This window comes from Eutrema salsugineum, unplaced genomic scaffold (genome assembly GCF_000478725.1).
Source record: "Eutrema salsugineum unplaced genomic scaffold, Eutsalg1_0 scaffold_25, whole genome shotgun sequence".
Classification (NCBI taxonomy): Eukaryota; Viridiplantae; Streptophyta; class Magnoliopsida; order Brassicales; family Brassicaceae; genus Eutrema; species Eutrema salsugineum.
Window position 1 is genome coordinate 408,010 of NW_006256789.1, and position 16,852 is coordinate 424,861.

The window sequence follows — 16,852 nt, forward strand, 5'->3', positions numbered from 1 at the left end:
ACCTATGGCACACGGCAAAGTAAAGCTGCCCGGATCGGATAGCTTTCTCGGTATAGATCTCCTCTGAATTATAGCACTGCACTCGTGACTCAATATTACCATACCCTGGAGCTCCTTTGTCTTGTTGAGAATTGCATCCTTTAGAAACTTTCCAAGCTGTGGTATAGCTAAGAAAGCGTCTATGATAGGCAAAGTGAGTTGCGTGTTCTCCAAGTGTTTCTCAAAGACCGCCTTGGCCTTGTCTAGAATTTTCTTCTTGAAACGCCCTGGGAATGGTATCTTGGGCTGGTAAGGTGGTGGTGGGACGTAGGGCTTTTCAAGCTCATGTGTCTTCTCCACCTCTTTTTCTTTGTCTTTAATCGGGTCATTCTTTAAAACCTCTTCTTGTTGAGCATCATCTGAGGCTGCCTCCCCTCCGAGTTGCTCATTGGCCTCAATGAGCTTTGTCTTAGGTGCTGGAGCTTGTAATTCTTTACCACTCCTCAATGTGATGGCGTTCACATATTCCTTGAGGTTAGGCTCCGACTTGCCTGGTAAAGCCGGTCCTCTTGATGATGTAGAGGCTTGATTCTGCTTAAGCTCTCTAATATCCTGTTGCATTGTAGCGTGCTGACTCTCAACCCTCTGCTGACCTTGTAACAATTGCTGTAGAATCCCACAGACATCAGGTCCCATCTGATTCTTACATGTTCCCTGGTTCTGTTGCTGATTACCCATCGGCTGCGGATTGAACCCTGGTGGAAACTTATGTTGCTGTGGTTGGCTGTTAAAGGTGTTGCTTTGAGCTGGTTGATTTTGCGGACTGTAACTCTGCTGCTGCCCACTGAATTGTTGCTTGGGCTGAAAGCTATTCTGAAATGGAGCTTTTGGAGCATAGCTTTGTTGGTGTTGGTGAGCAGGGTACATTTGGTCTTGAGGGTTAGCTACATTTGGGTTTCGGTAAGAGAGGTTGGGATTATTGCTGTAGTTGTTAAACCGCTGATACCTCTGCTGATTCCCTATGTAGTTCAGCTCCTCTTGAGTTAGACCATCTTCATTTACATTATCAAAACTTGGCCCTTGCTCATCAAACTCGCCTCTAAAGTGTATTGGCTTTTGTGTAGCCATTAGAACTTTGTCAAGCTTGCTCTGTAGCTCCCTTATATCTTTCTTCATGCGCTGTTATTCACTAGAACCTTCTGAACGGTTTGCCCTGTCAAAATCTTCTCCATACGTGTCATTGGACATTGCGAGGTTCTCCACTAGTTCCATTGCCGCATTGATCTCTTTCCCAAGAAAATTTCCATTTGAAGCTGTATCGAGTTGGTTTCTGATCTTGGGGAGTGCACCTCGGTATAAAGTACTCAAGAGGGATGCCTCCGAGAAGCCGTGGTGTGGGCATTGGTTGGTATAGCTCCTGAACCGTTCTCAGGCTTCGCTAAAGCTCTCGTTGTTGTGCTGCGTGAAACGTGAGATCTGATTCCTTAGCTTGGCCGTGCGTGATGTGGAGAAGAACTTTGATAAGAACGCCAGTTTATACTGCTCCCATGTTTGTATTGAACCCCTCGGGAGGTTCTTTTCCCACTGGTGAGCTTTATCACCGAGGCTGAATGGGAACAGGCGTAGCTTGAAGCTATCTTCTGACACGCCATTAATCTTTGTCAGGTCGCAAACCCGATCAAACTGATCAAGATGTTCAAGAGGGTCCTCTCCGGGTAGACCGTGAAACTTTTTGTTCTGCACCATATTGAGCAGGGAAGCTTTAACTTCAAAGTTATTGTTTTTCACAGGTGGTGCCTGAATCCCGGCTCTATATTGGTGTGCGTTAGCTCGGTCGTTTTCTCCAACAAAGACCGGAGGAGGTTGTCTCTGAGCTGGTGGCGGAGGCGGATGAACATGATGGGCTTGCTGCTCATTTCTATTTGCTTGGTGTTGATTTTGCTGAGCAAGCCTTTCATTTCTTTGAGCCTGTTGTTGGTTAACGAAGGCTTGTTGTTCATTTCTTTCTGCCTGCGCCTGATTAGCCTGAGCCTTGTGCTCGGCATCTTGAGCTTGCTGCTCTATCCTTTGCTGTTCTGCCATTCCAAGCCTTTCAAAGTGCCGTTCTCTCTCGCGAGCTCGCCTTTCGATCCTGTTGATGTTATTGTCGTAGGGCAGAGGTGGTTCTGTGCTGCGAGATCTGGTTTTCATGCACCTGAAAACAAAGCCAGAACTTGCAAAAGAGTTAGTAAAACAAAAGAAAGTAGATTCTTGATCATAAGAACAAATAAGAGACTAATGCTCCCACAAGTTGGCAACGGCGCCAATTGATAACTAAGAGTTTTTGAGGCTCTTTGTAGAGGTTATCAATCCCCTGTCTTGTAGTACAAGGGGTTATCAATCCAAACTTGCGTGTGAGATACTAGTCTATGTTACTTGTGGTCTTAAGTCAAGATGAACAGGTAAAGGTTTTTTACTAATCTACTTAACAAGCAAGTAAACATGAAAATGAAGCAAAAGATGAGATTTAAACTAGCTGAAGATGCAAGTGATCAATAGTAAATAAGCAAATGATTCGGATGATGATGATATATGATAAAGGCAGAAGCTTTAGACAGGATATGTGACTCGGGTGCTTCCAAGCTAGACTAGTAAGTTAATGAATCAGATTTATCAAGTAGTTTCATTTAACATGAACTCAAAGTATGTTAATCTTCTCATGAAATCATTAAACACCTAAATTGATCCTCTTTCATACCAAAATCCCTTTTGAGAAGCATGAATCAGCCAGCTTTAAGATTCAGTTCAATAAGTCATTTAAGAGAACAAACTATCACTCTCGCGATGAAAGACTCTTAAACCCTTAACCGAGTGGTTCAGACATTTCTACAAACACTTTTGATGCGAGATATGTCTCAGATCTGAACCTCAAGTGATGTGCTTGGATCCAGCTTAGAGATCTCGTCGGTTAAAGAATGAAACATGCAAGACTAGACACCTAAACCCACTAATCTATCTTGAAAGCACCCTAATCTACCTATCTAAAGCCGCTTAAACGACTACTCACTGATCATACCGAGCTCACTAAGTCCTTTGCAAGACGTGTAGCTAGTCATGATAAGGAGTTTAATGCTGGAGAAGAAAAGAAATAAAACAAGAACAAGATTCTGATGCAAAAACGAGATATCGGATTAGATTAATCAAGTTTCACAAAAGAGGCAAGTTCTTAAAGCTAAAAGATGATAAAAGATAAGATGATTAGGTTTTTCGTCCTAAAATCTATTTATAGTGAAGGGAAAGTGTTGCGGGTCAGCCCGGAACAAACCGTGTACTGAGCCGCCTTCTTGGGTTTTTGGGTGAGCACCACGGTGTGTTGGAGTGTGAAGCCGAGGCCTTGATGGCGAGAGGTGAACGTGAACAAAGATTAAGATGGAGATCTCGTGAAGAACACGTCAAGAACATGCATGAACCCTAGTCTTCGATCCATCTTCACGTGTGTACTCTTAAGTCACCTTGTTCTTGATTTTGGAGTTGTGACAAGGGACCTCGCCATATAATGCCGAGGAGCCTGGTAGTCGAGAGGTTCAGGAAGACGGAGTCCGGCATGCAATGCTGAGGTCTTTGTCCCGAGGTGCATGTTCAACACTTAGTCGTTTTCAGCTTTACTTCTCTTGTAAGCATACCTTGATTTTCAACATACCGAGGGATCAGTACGAGGTGTAGCCCAAAATGCTCTCAAGAGATGAGCCTTGGCCTGAGCAGTGTCGAGGTAGCGATGTCTAGGCTCGAGAGAATACTTAGCGCGTATCGCAACTCATTTGGGCTCGTATCGACCCGCTTGTCTTCCGGAAGCAATAACTTTCAGCACACGACTCCAAATGCTTTGAGACCAGTTCCAGTCAAGATGACTCATTCAGCTCAAACTTTGGTGAAGAAACCATTGGAGCTTGGGAGGTGGAAGGCTTCCTGGATTGCTCATCTTTGCACCGCATTGGAATGACCGGAAAGTACAGCTTTTGGACCGATGTGTACTCCGGAGACGGTATCTTCCAAACTACCGCTCCGAAGTGAGTGACTTCAAGCGTTCCGGAAGGAACATTCATAGAGCTTGAATATTGATGAAGGCTCTGTAAACTGGTTTGAATCGGAAGGGTTCCGTCCCACGTAATCTTTGAAGCTCAGCTGATCGGCGTTCGGGTGCATGCGAGACAGGCATGTTTTCCGGAGGCGATATCTCTCTTCTCACTGGTCCGAATTGCATGATTCCAACTTTTCTAAGATCTTGGCTTGATTATCTCCAACTTTGATGAAGACCCCGTCAACTGGTTCGGACTGGAAGGTTCCCCGGATTGGTGATCTTTGAAGTGCGCGGGTGAAAATAGATTTTGGCCGAGAAATGCTTCCCGCGGTAAGGAAAATGTCCGAGAATCATGTACCGCGGTAAGCTTTTTAGCCGATAAATCTTCTCGCCTCGGCGTAAAACTTCACCCGATGGGATTGTCACCCGATACTCATTTTTAGCCGATAACGACCGTTCGGTAATGATTTTGGCCGAGGTTTTCGTCCAGCCGGTACGAATTTTGGCCGAGAAATTCCTCCAAGCTGTTTTCACCATTTTTGACCCTTTTCTTTACCGCTTTCATTCCATATCCTCCTCTTAAGCTCCAAATAGCCTCCAAAGCACCTGATAAAGACTTCAAAACATGCAAGACTCTTTGGAACCTAATGCAAGTCCTAAAACCTATTTTGATGCCTAAAGACTCAATATACATGAGAAAACACATGATATGGACTCTAAAATGCAGCCTAAATGATGCAAAATATAGACATATCACTAGTAGACTTCAGTATACTTCACGAGAAGTGTACTTTCGCGATATGAAAACTGAAATGTGGAGAAATTGAAGTGCGAGGATTACTTTTAACAAAATTGAGCTCGCCCACGGTTCTCTTAAGCACTAGAACTCATGATTTCACCGAAAATAAACAACCCAGGTGTCGAGTAACCAGAAATCACCAAAAATACATGGCCTAACGCATTGTAACTTAGCCCAGATGTTTTGGAGAAGAAATTATGAAAGAATGAGCAAGGTTATGAGTGAATGAGCTCAGATATTTACTTATTACAGCTTTAAAATTGGTTGAGAAGCATTTATTCCCATTTCGTGGTTGTTCATGGTGGTTGAAGGAATTGAAAAAGATGGCATTTTTGTAATTAAAGGTCTTTAGGAGGACCAATGAGACTTTAGCCAAATTAAGGAAAAATCGAAATAATAGATGTATAATGGCATTTTCGTTAATAATTTAGGTGGGAAGGATAAAATTGTGACAAAATGGCAAAAGTTGGAGAGACAAAAAAAAGAGCTTAGTTTGGTGTTTGACTTTGAAATATAGGTTATAGCAAATATTTCTGAAGTTGTCGACAAGAGAGAAGGATAGATAAAGACTTTTTATTTTAATTTTTGCTTTATCTTTAGCTAATAAATTACAAAGGGTAGAAGAAGGAGATATTTTTTCTTTCAACCAATCTAAAAGGTAAGAAAGTGTTAGGATATCAGAAAATGATATAGAGTGTAATTAAAAGTCAAAAAGTAATATGGAGTGTAAACAACTCTATATATAAAACAAATAAAAAATAAAAAGTCTATCTCTCTCCTTCTCTCTTGTCGCCATTACTACCACTATTTTTTTTTTTTTCCTCTATTTTCCCCAAATTTCTATCCTACATATTTTATTTTATTTATTTTATTTAAAATAAATAAAAAGAAAATAAAATAAAATAAAATAAAATATGAGGGATATAAGTTTAGGGGAAAGAGAGGAAAGAGAAAAAAATAAAAAAAAATAAACCAAATATTTTTGAAGTTATCGACATGAGAGAATGAGAAAGAAAAAATTTTATTTTTCTTTTTGTTTTATTTTTAATAAATTACAAATATAGAAGAAAGAGATAATTGTCTTTCAGCTAATGTAAAATGTGAGAAAATATTAGGATAGCAAAAAGTGATATATAATATAATTAAAAGTCAGAAAGTGGTATGGAGTGTAAACAATTCTATGTTTAATATATGTAATATGGTTTATAATTATAATAATTACGTTTAATATTTATTGAAATCAAACAAAACCAATTATTGTTTACTTTTTGAAATAAAATAAAAAACATTAGGAAACTTAATATTAATTTCAAGTTTATTATAACATTTATACATCTTCATGATTCAGTAAATGAAAATAATAAAAATTTTGCGAAAATTAAATTAATTATTTCTCAAAAAATGAAATGAAAAGTTATGATGTTTCTAAAATTCAATAAATCTAGAAATCGAAATCTAAATAATCACGAATAAACCATCACCATGAACTGTGTCTGTTATTATGATTGCGAATGTTTTTAAGATTGCAATGTTTTTATGATTGTAAAATTAAATAATTAGTCAGTTTTAGTTAAAAACTAAATTATTTTGTTAATAATTTTTAGATATAATAATGCCCGCGCCACCTAGTTGTCAGATAATCCATATTACATTCACTGATATTTTATTAAATTCTAGAAGGCTAGAATCCTCGTAAGAGATATATCTTTTGATACAGCTACATAGAATTTACAATAGTTATCCGGCATGATTACATAGAAAAGTCATATCTGAGATAAGTTACAATACCAATGTATGGAGTCATGAGATAGTAGTGTGTCTCAGTTCTGCATCCAAGTTTTCTTCTCCTTCCTTTCTATCTGACTCAATAAGCATGAGAACAACTTGTCGCATCGATGGCCTTGCGACGGGAGACACACTCGTGCAAAGCAATGCAATTTTCAACACAGTGAGCATATGGGAGACGATTCGCTCGTCTTCTAGCTTTAACCGAGCATCGAGAACTCCAGATGACAATGCATCTCTTCTTATGTAACTCCTCACCCAACTCACCACATCCCCACCTTGATCTATCGGCTGAACCGGTGCTTTACCAGTTACTAGCTCCAACAGAACCACCCCGTAGCTATAGATGTCAGACTTCTCTGTAACTTTCATGGTATATGCATATTCTGCAAAATTATAAAAAGTTTCAGTTTAATTACTCTCACCTAGAATAGGCTAAAGCATCGAGTACTCGGCTCGGTTTGGTTTGGTTTGGATTGTTAAAATTATGTTTTAGATTTTAGATTTTACAAAAAATAGTTACAAATTTTATTTTGGTTTAGATTTAATTTATCTGTTCGGAATCAGTTCGGTAAACCTGCAACGAAAACTAAGATTAATTTTTCAACAATGAATTATTTTAAAAATATATATATTGAATATATTGTTTTCCAGTATGGTTAACTAAAATAGTGTTTTTTTAATAGATTTCTATTGATTGGGGAAGGAGGTTGCATAAACTTAAAAAAATTTGTTCCAATTGATTGGAAAAATTTTCATACCAATTTATATACCGTTTAATGATAAAAATTGGCTCAAATTGGGATTGATCAATTTTGTTTCGGTTCAAGAATTTTGTCCACTCTTAACCGTAAAACCAAATTGCACAAACTGAGTAAAAAAAAAAAAATACCTGGGGCAATGTAGCCATAGGAGCCAGCAATGGCTGACATGGATTTTGAATGTGGCATATCAATAACTTTTGCTAATCCGAAATCACCCACATGAGCTTCAAACTTGTCATCAAGCAGGATATTATTTGATTTAATGTCACGGTGAAAGATCCTCGGCTTGCAATCATGGTGTAAATACGCAAGACCCTCAGCTGCACCAAGAGCAATTTTAAATCTTATAGACCAAACCAAGTTGCACGAAGGATCATGTAGTATTTCTCCAAGGCTTCCTCTGGGCATGTACTCGTACAGAAGCATATTTGATCCTTGGTGATTGCAGAATCCATGTAACTTGACGATGTTTCGGTGCCTGATATTCCCAAGAGTTAGTATCTCTGCTCTAAAACTGTTATCCACATTGTTGTTGTTTCCACCTTCGTTGTTTGATGCTAGCTTTTTGACAGCTAAAGTGTACCCGGCGGGCAAAACCGCCTTGTACACGGTTCCACAAGCTCCTCTCCCAACTACAAAACTCTCATCGAAATTATCGGTGGCTGTAACTAAATCCTGGAAAGTGAATCCTTCCTTTGGTGGGAAGTAAATGTCGAGAGACGTTTCTGACGGTTTACCATCTTGGATTGAAGAAGTGACAGTCCTCACCGGGCGTCTGATGAGGTAGACGATAAGAACAATGAGTATAAGAGAGACCCCGCCAATTGCAGCTGCGGTGATGGCTATGATTTTGCTGGAACGGATTCCTGTCGGCTTTGCGGTCGACTGAGAAGGTGAGGAAGGCTGTGTTTGGATACACTGGTTGAGCGGCGGGCCGCAAAGTCCTTCATTACCAATGAAGCTAGAAGTGGACATGTTACGGAGAAGTGGAATAGGACCAGTCAAGTTGTTGTATGAGAAATTGTAACCAAACAAGCTGGAGAGATTAGCAAAAGAGTTTGGTATTTCACCAGACAAATTGTTGTTGTTGAGGAGAAGTAACTCAAGCATAACAAGATTACTTAGCTGAGAAGGTATTTCTCCGGTAAACTTGTTGTAACTGAGGTTCAATGCTATCTGCAAACCAGTCAAGCTTCCCAACTCTCTTGGAATGCTACCATAGAACAAGTTTCCGCCCATTTGTAGCTCGGTTAAACGAGATAGATTCCCTAGAGCCAACGGTATCATACCCGAAAGTTTATTATTCGAGAGCTTCAGAAGCTCAAGCTGGTAAAGAGAACCTACATCTCTTGGTAAAGTTCCAGAAAAATTATTGCAGCACATGTCAAGTCGTTGGAGCATCTTGCAATTGAAGATTTCAGAAGGGATCTCTCCAGTAAGCTTATTAGATGAGACATTCAAGGTCCCAAGCTCTAAAAGTGTGCAAATCTCTTTAGGAAGCACGCCCGTAAAGCCATTGTCTGCTAGCTGTAGCCTTTGCAAGGCGCTGCAGTTCCCAACTTCCCGAGGAATGGAACCACGGAATCTGTTTTGTCCCAACTCAATGGCAGTGAGATTAACCAGTTTACACAAGTTCGATGGAAATCTACCAACGAGATTGTTTCCTGCTAAACGAAGTTGAACCAGAGTTTTGCAAGTGGTGATGCTAGTAGGAATGTTGCCAGAGAGGTTGTTTGCACCTAAGTTCAAGATGACCATATTGGAATGAAAGCAGAGGTAGCTTGGGATTCTTCCTCTGAGATGGTTATCTGACAGATCAAGCACCCAGAGATAGCTATACACGCCAAGTTTTGGAGGAATGATCCCACCAAGAGAATTCTGAAACAGCTGCAGCATGAATAGCCCTCTTAAATACTGAAACCCCAAAGGAATAGTACCAGTTAAAGCATTGATGGAGAGATCAAGCTTTGTTAGATTCTTCAAAGTAGTAAGCTCCACTGGGATGGTACCAGTGAGGTGGTTCTCGAAAAGATAAAGAAGCTCCAGCCCTTTTATGTTCTCAAACTCCAATGGTATCTCTCCGGTCAAACCGTTCTCTGAGAAATCTATCTCAATTGCACTTGAGAGATTCCCAATCTCTCTTGGGATTGTTCCATTCAACCCATTTCTGTAAAGGTAGAGATACTCAAGCGACGCAAGGTTCCCAATTTCTTTCGGAATCGGCCCAACAAGCTGGTTCTTGTAGAGAGCAAGAGTTTTTAAACTTGTGCAATTTGTAATCTCCCTTGGAATAAACCCGGACAACTGATTTTCCCAAAGAATCAGTTGTGAAAGTTGCTTGAGCTTACCAATCTCTTTTGGTATTTCACCGCTCAACTGGTTCTGTGCAAGACCAAGCATGGCCAAGCTCTTACATTCACCAATCTCAGAAGGCAAACTTCCAGAAATCATGTTCTGACCAGCTCGAAAGCTTGCCAGTTTTTTCAGCTTGCCGATGGAATGTGGCAATGATCCACTGATGTTGTTGCTGTAAGTCACTAGTTGAGAGAGAGACAAGAGGTTCCCAATCTCCATAGGAAGAGACCCTGTGATTCTGTTGTTGAATATGATCAGCTTCTCCAAAGACAAAAGCTTTCCTATTTCCACAGGTATCTCACCTTCAAACTGGTTATTGTTTAACCTAAGAACCTCCAAGCTTGAACAATTCCCAATTTCCTTAGGAATATTACCTGATAACCCATTATATGACAGATCTAGATCCGTGAGATGAAACAATCCACCTATACTTGGTGATAGGTTACCCGAGAGAGCCATCGAGGAGAGATTCAGTGACAAAACTTCTGGATTGGAATAATTGCCGCAACTCACACCGGTCCATCCACAAGGTACAGAATCAGTTGAATTCCAGTTTTTCAAATTCTGCAAATCATCCACAAACTTGCTCTTGATGTCAAGAAGATATTGACCTTCTAAATTCAACCCTCTCGTCTCAGATATCAAAAGGGAAAGAAGAAGAAAAAAACATTTGGCAACAACAGTAAGCTTCATCATCTCCTTGACGGTTCATTCACACACAGAATCGCTTTAGTCTTCCTTACAAGACATCAAACAAGATGTTATCATACCATAAAGATTATCCAAGAAAAAAGAAACTCAATTCATCTGAGCATAACTAGAATATCGAAAAGAAGAACATAGACCCTAAACCATGGATCTAAATCCAAAACACCTACCTCTGAAGATTCTAGGCAAAAAAGCGACTTTTGAAACTGGTTTCTTGATGAGAAAAAGCGAGAAAAAAAAAAAGGAGATGCAGACCTTCCAAGAAAACAATATTTAAAGGAAATGGTCCAGGCATGATTAGTTTTTTTGATCATTGAGAGCTTTGAAGTTTGAAATTCGCTTTTTCCCTCATTAAAATAATCTCTATTCGTACTGGCCTGCGTCTTTTAATATTAGTTTCAGAAGCCTTCAAGTGTAATGGACTATCAACTTTGCTTATATTTATTTCAAGTTAAAAAAGAACCTGAATATTCGTTTTGTCTTTGTAGCTACAACAAATAAAAAATAATTACTGTAAGTTAAAAGTAGAATGCTTAATTCTTTTTTTCAATCTTATAAGAATGCTTAAATAATTTCGTCTTTTTAGTAGTTTCCAACAATAAAAAACGAGTTTCTTAAAAAATACGGTAATTTTAAGTTTTTAATTGGCTAAAAAGATATGTTTTTAGATGTATATATTTCAAGTAGTTTTTGAACAGTATTAATTTCATAATGCCATCACTGCCTTTATTAGACAAAAGGATGAGAGATAAACAGTTAACAAAAAAAACTTGTTTTCTTATGGAAGAATAATCTCGCATACTCCTTCTGCAGTAAAAAAATTCTCAAATCTCCTCCTCATAATATTTAATTTGTTTTCGATTTATTTTAAAGCAAAAAAAAGGGAGAAAACGGTCAAATACTTGGAGGTTCTTACTAAAATTTCATATTTACTAACCCAACCACGAAGATCCACACTCAATCTGTCATATCGGGTTGAATCCGAAGAAATCGGGTTTTCGGACAAAAATGAGGTAAGTCAAACCTTAAATTAAAAAAAAAAAAAATCAAATTTCGCAATCGTCCTCTCGTCGTCGTCTTCGTCTAGTATTCTTTGGGACAACTACAAGTGATTTTCTGCGCCTGTCTTGAATCAACGCCTCGCTAAATCAGGTTCGTTCCTCTTCGTCCTCTGATTTCTAATTTCTATCTAGATTACTTTGTAGATTTGAACTTGGTTTTGTGTAGAATCCAAAAATTCGATTTATATGTTCTCTATTCGGTTGGTAATTACAAAATATGAGTCATGGATTTAGGCAACGAAAGAGTGTTTAGATATGCTAGACTAGAACTGTACTCAGATTTCGAATCATCGCAGGAGAAAATAGTATAAGGAGTTGCCGAATCAGAGACGGGTAATAATCAGATAGTGTTGTGGAGAGGAACTGAGGCTGAGGCTGAGGAGGAGGAGAACCAGCCATTGCCACCCGTTAGAATGTTCTTCGAGCCCAGTCAGTATCATAATGCAATAAAGCTGGGAACAAGATGTTATATCCACAAAGCTGTTGCGAAATTGGAGTCCCTAGACCTTGAATCCCATGAGCTGTTATGGTTTACAGAACACCCACAGTTCAAGCACTTTTGGCATATGCATAGGGCCATGCATGAGGACACAACACACAAGATGATGGGAATGTGGTTGCTTCTTCTTCGGACAGCAAACACAAATAAGAAGAGGGAAGCCTGGTTTGTAGTGAATGGCGTACCAATTCGCTATTCCCTTAGAGAGCATGTCATTTTGTATGGGTTAAACTGTCTCCCGTACCCAGAGGACTATGAGAGCATAGGAAGTTCTTCGTTTAAGAATATATATTTTCAGGAAACCGTCCCCTCCCTTGCTGCTGTTGAGAAAAAGCTAGAGTCGATGCGAGGGCTTGTTAATCCTGTTCGGTTGAAGATGTGTGTCGTCTACCTCTTATCCTCTATAATTAGTGGGAAAACGAAAACCGGTAAGGGAGCACCATCTGTTGACCCCTTATTCCTGAGGATTGTGGATGATCTCGAGGCTTGTAAAAGGTTTTCTTAGGGTAAGTATTCATTCGATGTAAATATGAAAGAAATTGAGCACACAATGAGGCAAAGGGGTCGTCGAAACAGATGCCTGGACATTTCCAAGCTTTGTTACTTCCTTGGAGGTATGTCACATTATAAAGAATTTGTAACTATGTAATACTATGAGCTTAAGTGTAATTTGTTGGGTTTATGTGTAGTTGCTAGCCTTTGAGGCCATCCCATGTCTGAAGAACAAATACAAAGAAGATTTAGAGAAGCAGAGAGGGATTGTCCCCGGATGTGCAGGCAGAAGTTCCAACCATTCACCCTAAAAGGTTTTCCTTTGTCGGAACTCTATGAAACACTGGGTAACCCTAGGGTCATCGAGAGTATATTGCAACCATCCGAGGATGAGGTAATTATGCTTGCTGGAGTCATGGAGAGGAATGAAGAGGAAGATATTGTTCCTGAAAATTGGACGAGGCGTTTAGTTGAGGAAAAGAAGCCGATATTTTGGAAAGAGATATGCAAGATCGATGTTGATGCCCGAGATAATAAGGAGTGGGTAAACCATCCTGTAGCGGCTAAGAATAATGTGGGGACGGAGAAGGTGGCGCCTCTTGGATTGGTGGAACAGCTTCAGAGCTTGCAGAAGAGTATGGACGCTCAGTTTCTCCGAATCAGTGCTCGAATGGATGGCTTTGATACAAGACTCTGCTCTGTAGAACAATATGTAAAAGAGACAAGAAGAGAAAGGGAAGGACCAGGAGATGAGGGAGAAGAAGTTTTCCGAAATGATGTAGAACATGAACATGAACAAAGTGGAGAGAAACTTGAAAGTCTGGTGACAACTGAGAAAGCGAGGAAGCAGAAACAGCCAAAGAAGAAACAGCTGAAGCAGAAGCCGAAGAAGAAGCAGAAGGAGCCGGAGCAGAAGGAGTCGGAACAGAAGGAAGCAGAGCAGAAGGAGGCCGAGCAGAAGGAGGCGGAGCAGAAGGAGGCAGAGCAGAAAGAGCCGGAGATGAATGAGGCAGAGCTGAAAGAGGCGGAGCTGAAAGAGGCAGAGCAGCTGTAGCCCGATCTCCGTACCTGCTTAAAAGTAAAGAGGTATTGAAGTTTGAAGAATAATATCCATTGATTTGGTAATACTTAATATTTTGTGGTAACACTATGTTGTATTACTTGGTATGTGTATGTAGAACCAGACGGTGCTGACGTTGTGAACGCAGAAGTGGGTGCACGTAAACGGAAACAAGAGCAATCAAAGCTAGGGCCAAACACAAGGCAGAGACGTTAAGTCTCATATGACATTTGATATATGTATTTGTATTTGGATTAAACTGTATTAGGGTGTGTACTTCTATTTTTATTATTGATTTTGGATTATTGAAAACCAAATATTGGGAGAACTTGGTATTATTGGTGAAACCACATATAAATGGTATAACCTAGTTTTATTAGGTGTAACCATCTTAGTATTATTTGGTGTAACCACTTATATATGTAGAATACTAGGCCTAAACAGTTTGAGTTAAAATTATTAGAATAATATTTGTACACAATATAAGGGAGTACAAAACATTACGAATTGTGCACATACTGAATCCAGAACATAAGGAAGTACAAAAAACAAAAAACATAAGACATAAAACATCAGACACATTCACCAGTTGACCTAAAAACCCTAACTACCCGGTACACATATAGGAAAAACCTTCCGCATTCGCGAGTTAAGAACCAGTAGTTGCAGATGTTCTCTGGTTTATACTCATCATTCCACCAACGCTCCCATCGGTTAACTGTACCGCACGGACAGTAGATAAGAGTATTGAGGCGCGGTAAAAAGCGACGGTGGCATTCATCGAACATCTCTTGCAACCCCATTGGCCAACCAAGATATACTTCTTCAACGAGCTCGCGGGTGAACTTCCTTATTGTTTCCCGGATTAGTTTGATGAGGTACTCATCACCCTCGGGATGTTCCATAACAAGTTTCATGAACATCCCGTAGACATATACTGCACGTGTGTACCCTCTATCCGCTGCATCCTTGATCAGTAGAATCCCTCCAAAATCGTGTCGATGAAAAAAGAGTTGCATACCTCACATGAAAAGCATGCCTGGATATCGTGCATTATAGAACTCTCTGATGACATCAATGATAAGATGGACATCTTGATCCACTGGATGATCCATATTAAAGGGATCAACTTCAGCGTATAAGCCAGGGCCTCTGGTGCAGTCGTTGAACCTATGACAAATCGAGCGAATCCCTATTAGGTCACCAATTGTGTTAGCCGACTTTGCTAGAACCTTTTCCAGTAGTTCATCTGGTAGGACTAGTAGGTAGGAGTAGTCTGCCATGGATTTATATATGAAAGTGGTCGAGGCCGAGTTTTGTGTTCTGAAACCTTAAGAGAAAATGATGGATTTTGCAATATAAAGGGGGTGTTATTCAATCATGGTTTTTAATAGAGTTTAAATCCATCTATAATCTATTGTTATTCAATAATTGATTTTGATTTCTCCTTCAAAATCCAATGTTATTGGTTCATGTATTTACAATCTCTTCATTAATAGACTTTGAAATCCATTGTTATTCAATTAAAGAGTTGAATAAGTCAATTAAAATCTTATGTTATTCATGTTTAACAGATTCTTACAACTGATTTTAAGTGAAAGATTTTAATTGAATTTGAACCTATTTTTATGTGTTAAATATAGCAATCAAAATCTAACCTTTTACCCTCAGATTTTGATAATTATAAAATTCAATACAAATAATTATTAACATTTGTTTTTTTCTTTCTTCCCTCCATGTATTAATCCATCGAATACATCATTCTTCATCCCTCCAATTTTTTTTCTTTTCCCTCCATTTTGTCTTTTCATTCTTCATACGTCTTCTTTTTTCCTAGTCCATTTCTCTCTCCATTCTCTCTTTCCATAAGTCAACAAGCCATTTATTATGAAAACTCAATTTCTCACTATTCTCTCTTTTCTTTAGCACACATTTCTCTCTCTTCTCTCTCTCCCTAAGTCATCAAAGAAAAAATAATATCTTTCTGGATTAGCAATTGTTCTGATTTTTGTTTTGATAATTTCTTTGCCATGTTTATAGAGACTAGTGAGATTTTTTACTTCGACAAAATTTTTTGAGAATTCTTTTCTATTAGATTTTAAATGATAGCATGTGACTTTCTAAATACACTGCTAAGTAATTTAAAATTTTAAACAACTCATATACATTAGATTCTAAAGGAATTAAAAAATTTTAAAATCTGATATACTCTAATCTAGTGGAGTTGATTTCAACATACAGATTGAATAACACCCCAAAAGGAAAATCTGAATCCTGAGAGAGAGGAGGAAGGAAAAAGTGATGGATTTGGGAAAGTAATGAAGAAGTAGAATGGATTTTGGAACTTCTTTGCGAACTTAAATAATAGAAAATGGAGGAAGTGAGTAGTCATGTCGAATAAATGCGACCGTATGAGAGAGAGAGGAATAACTGCTACTTTCATTAATGCGTTATTGAAAATATATGATTTTTACTCATATACTGCGATATTCGAACATTCGTCTATATTACTAAAATGTTGGCATGTTATATATCATCAAGTTATTGTCAATTTTTCTGATGAAAATTTTCAACCAATCATAAAAATTTCTCCAAAGATAAATTATCAAATGTCATAAAATTAAACACCAAGGTTCTTAGGAAAAAAAAAAGAGATTACATATATGAATTGTTCATAAAAAAAGAGGCTTCATGTGAATTTCGATGACATTTCAGACCTCTTCCTCTTTATCTTCTTTATCTCTCCCTTCGAACAGAGACGTAGAAAATCTCATTTATGTTTAAAAAATCATATAGCCTAAATTTGTATTCAATATTATTATTTAATCATGAGTTATGTCTACAATTAAAATTTAAAAACCAAACAACATCAACTGATTATAATCCAGTTATATAGATTTCAACTTATTTTAGATTTGCTATAACCAAAAAATGACTAATTACTTACACATTCGGATGTGTCCATGTTTCGAATTTCTCTCTCCACGAATCCGCAATGCATGCACTTCAATCCTATCTCCAGATCCAGAATCAATTTGTGTTCCGGTTTTGTATAACGTGTGTGGGGAGTTTTATCGACTGAGATGTCTTTGTCCTTCTCCTCAAGAAAAAAAAATATAGAAATTTTTACTCATGATCAGGACATATTTTATAAACCATTAAACAGAGAGAATATATTACCTTTAGAAAATTTTGCTTGACTTGATCATTTGATTTGCTGAGGAGATGAAATTGTTCCCACAGCTCTGCTTGCTCGATCTCAGAATCAGTTGGCAAAGGTGGCGACTTAGGTT

General features: G+C 38.6%; 2 protein-coding genes and 1 non-coding gene across 3 annotated transcripts; 2 read left to right on the top strand and 1 right to left on the bottom strand.

Moving 5' to 3' along the window:
- Window positions 1–1,363: 1,363 nt before the first annotated feature.
- LOC112086002 lies at window positions 1,364–1,470 on the top strand. Its single transcript, XR_002899238.1, has one exon. It is a non-coding gene; the product is annotated as a small nucleolar RNA R71 (small nucleolar RNA).
- Window positions 1,471–6,469: 4,999 nt separating this feature from the next.
- On the bottom strand, window positions 6,470–10,737 carry LOC18015330 (probable leucine-rich repeat receptor-like protein kinase At5g63930). Its single transcript, XM_006397323.2, has 2 exons — window positions 7,513–10,737; window positions 6,470–7,006 (listed from the first exon to the last, which is right to left on the bottom strand). Exons 1-2 carry the CDS (start codon window positions 10,433–10,435, stop codon window positions 6,636–6,638), a joined length of 3,294 nt encoding a protein of 1,097 aa, XP_006397386.1. The 5' UTR covers window positions 10,436–10,737; the 3' UTR covers window positions 6,470–6,635.
- A 2,039-nt stretch (window positions 10,738–12,776) lies between these two features.
- LOC112085989 (uncharacterized protein At3g43530-like) lies at window positions 12,777–13,553 on the top strand. Its single transcript, XM_024154807.1, has one exon. The coding sequence runs from the start codon at window positions 12,777–12,779 to the stop codon at window positions 13,551–13,553; it is 777 nt and encodes a 258-aa protein (XP_024010575.1).
- Window positions 13,554–16,852: the final 3,299 nt, after the last annotated feature.

Bases quoted from the DNA above. Each gene is read 5' to 3' on its own strand.
- LOC18015330 (XM_006397323.2), bottom strand. From the start codon at position 10,435: ATGATGAAGCTTACTGTTGTTGCCAAATGTTTTTTTCTTCTTCTTTCC. The intron at 7,007-7,512 runs GTATTTTTTTTT...ATAATTTTGCAG, and splicing joins CTATGGCTACATTGCCCCAG to AATATGCATATACCATGAAA.
- LOC112085989 (XM_024154807.1), top strand. From the start codon at position 12,777: ATGTGCAGGCAGAAGTTCCAACCATTCACCCTAAAAGGTTTTCCTTTG.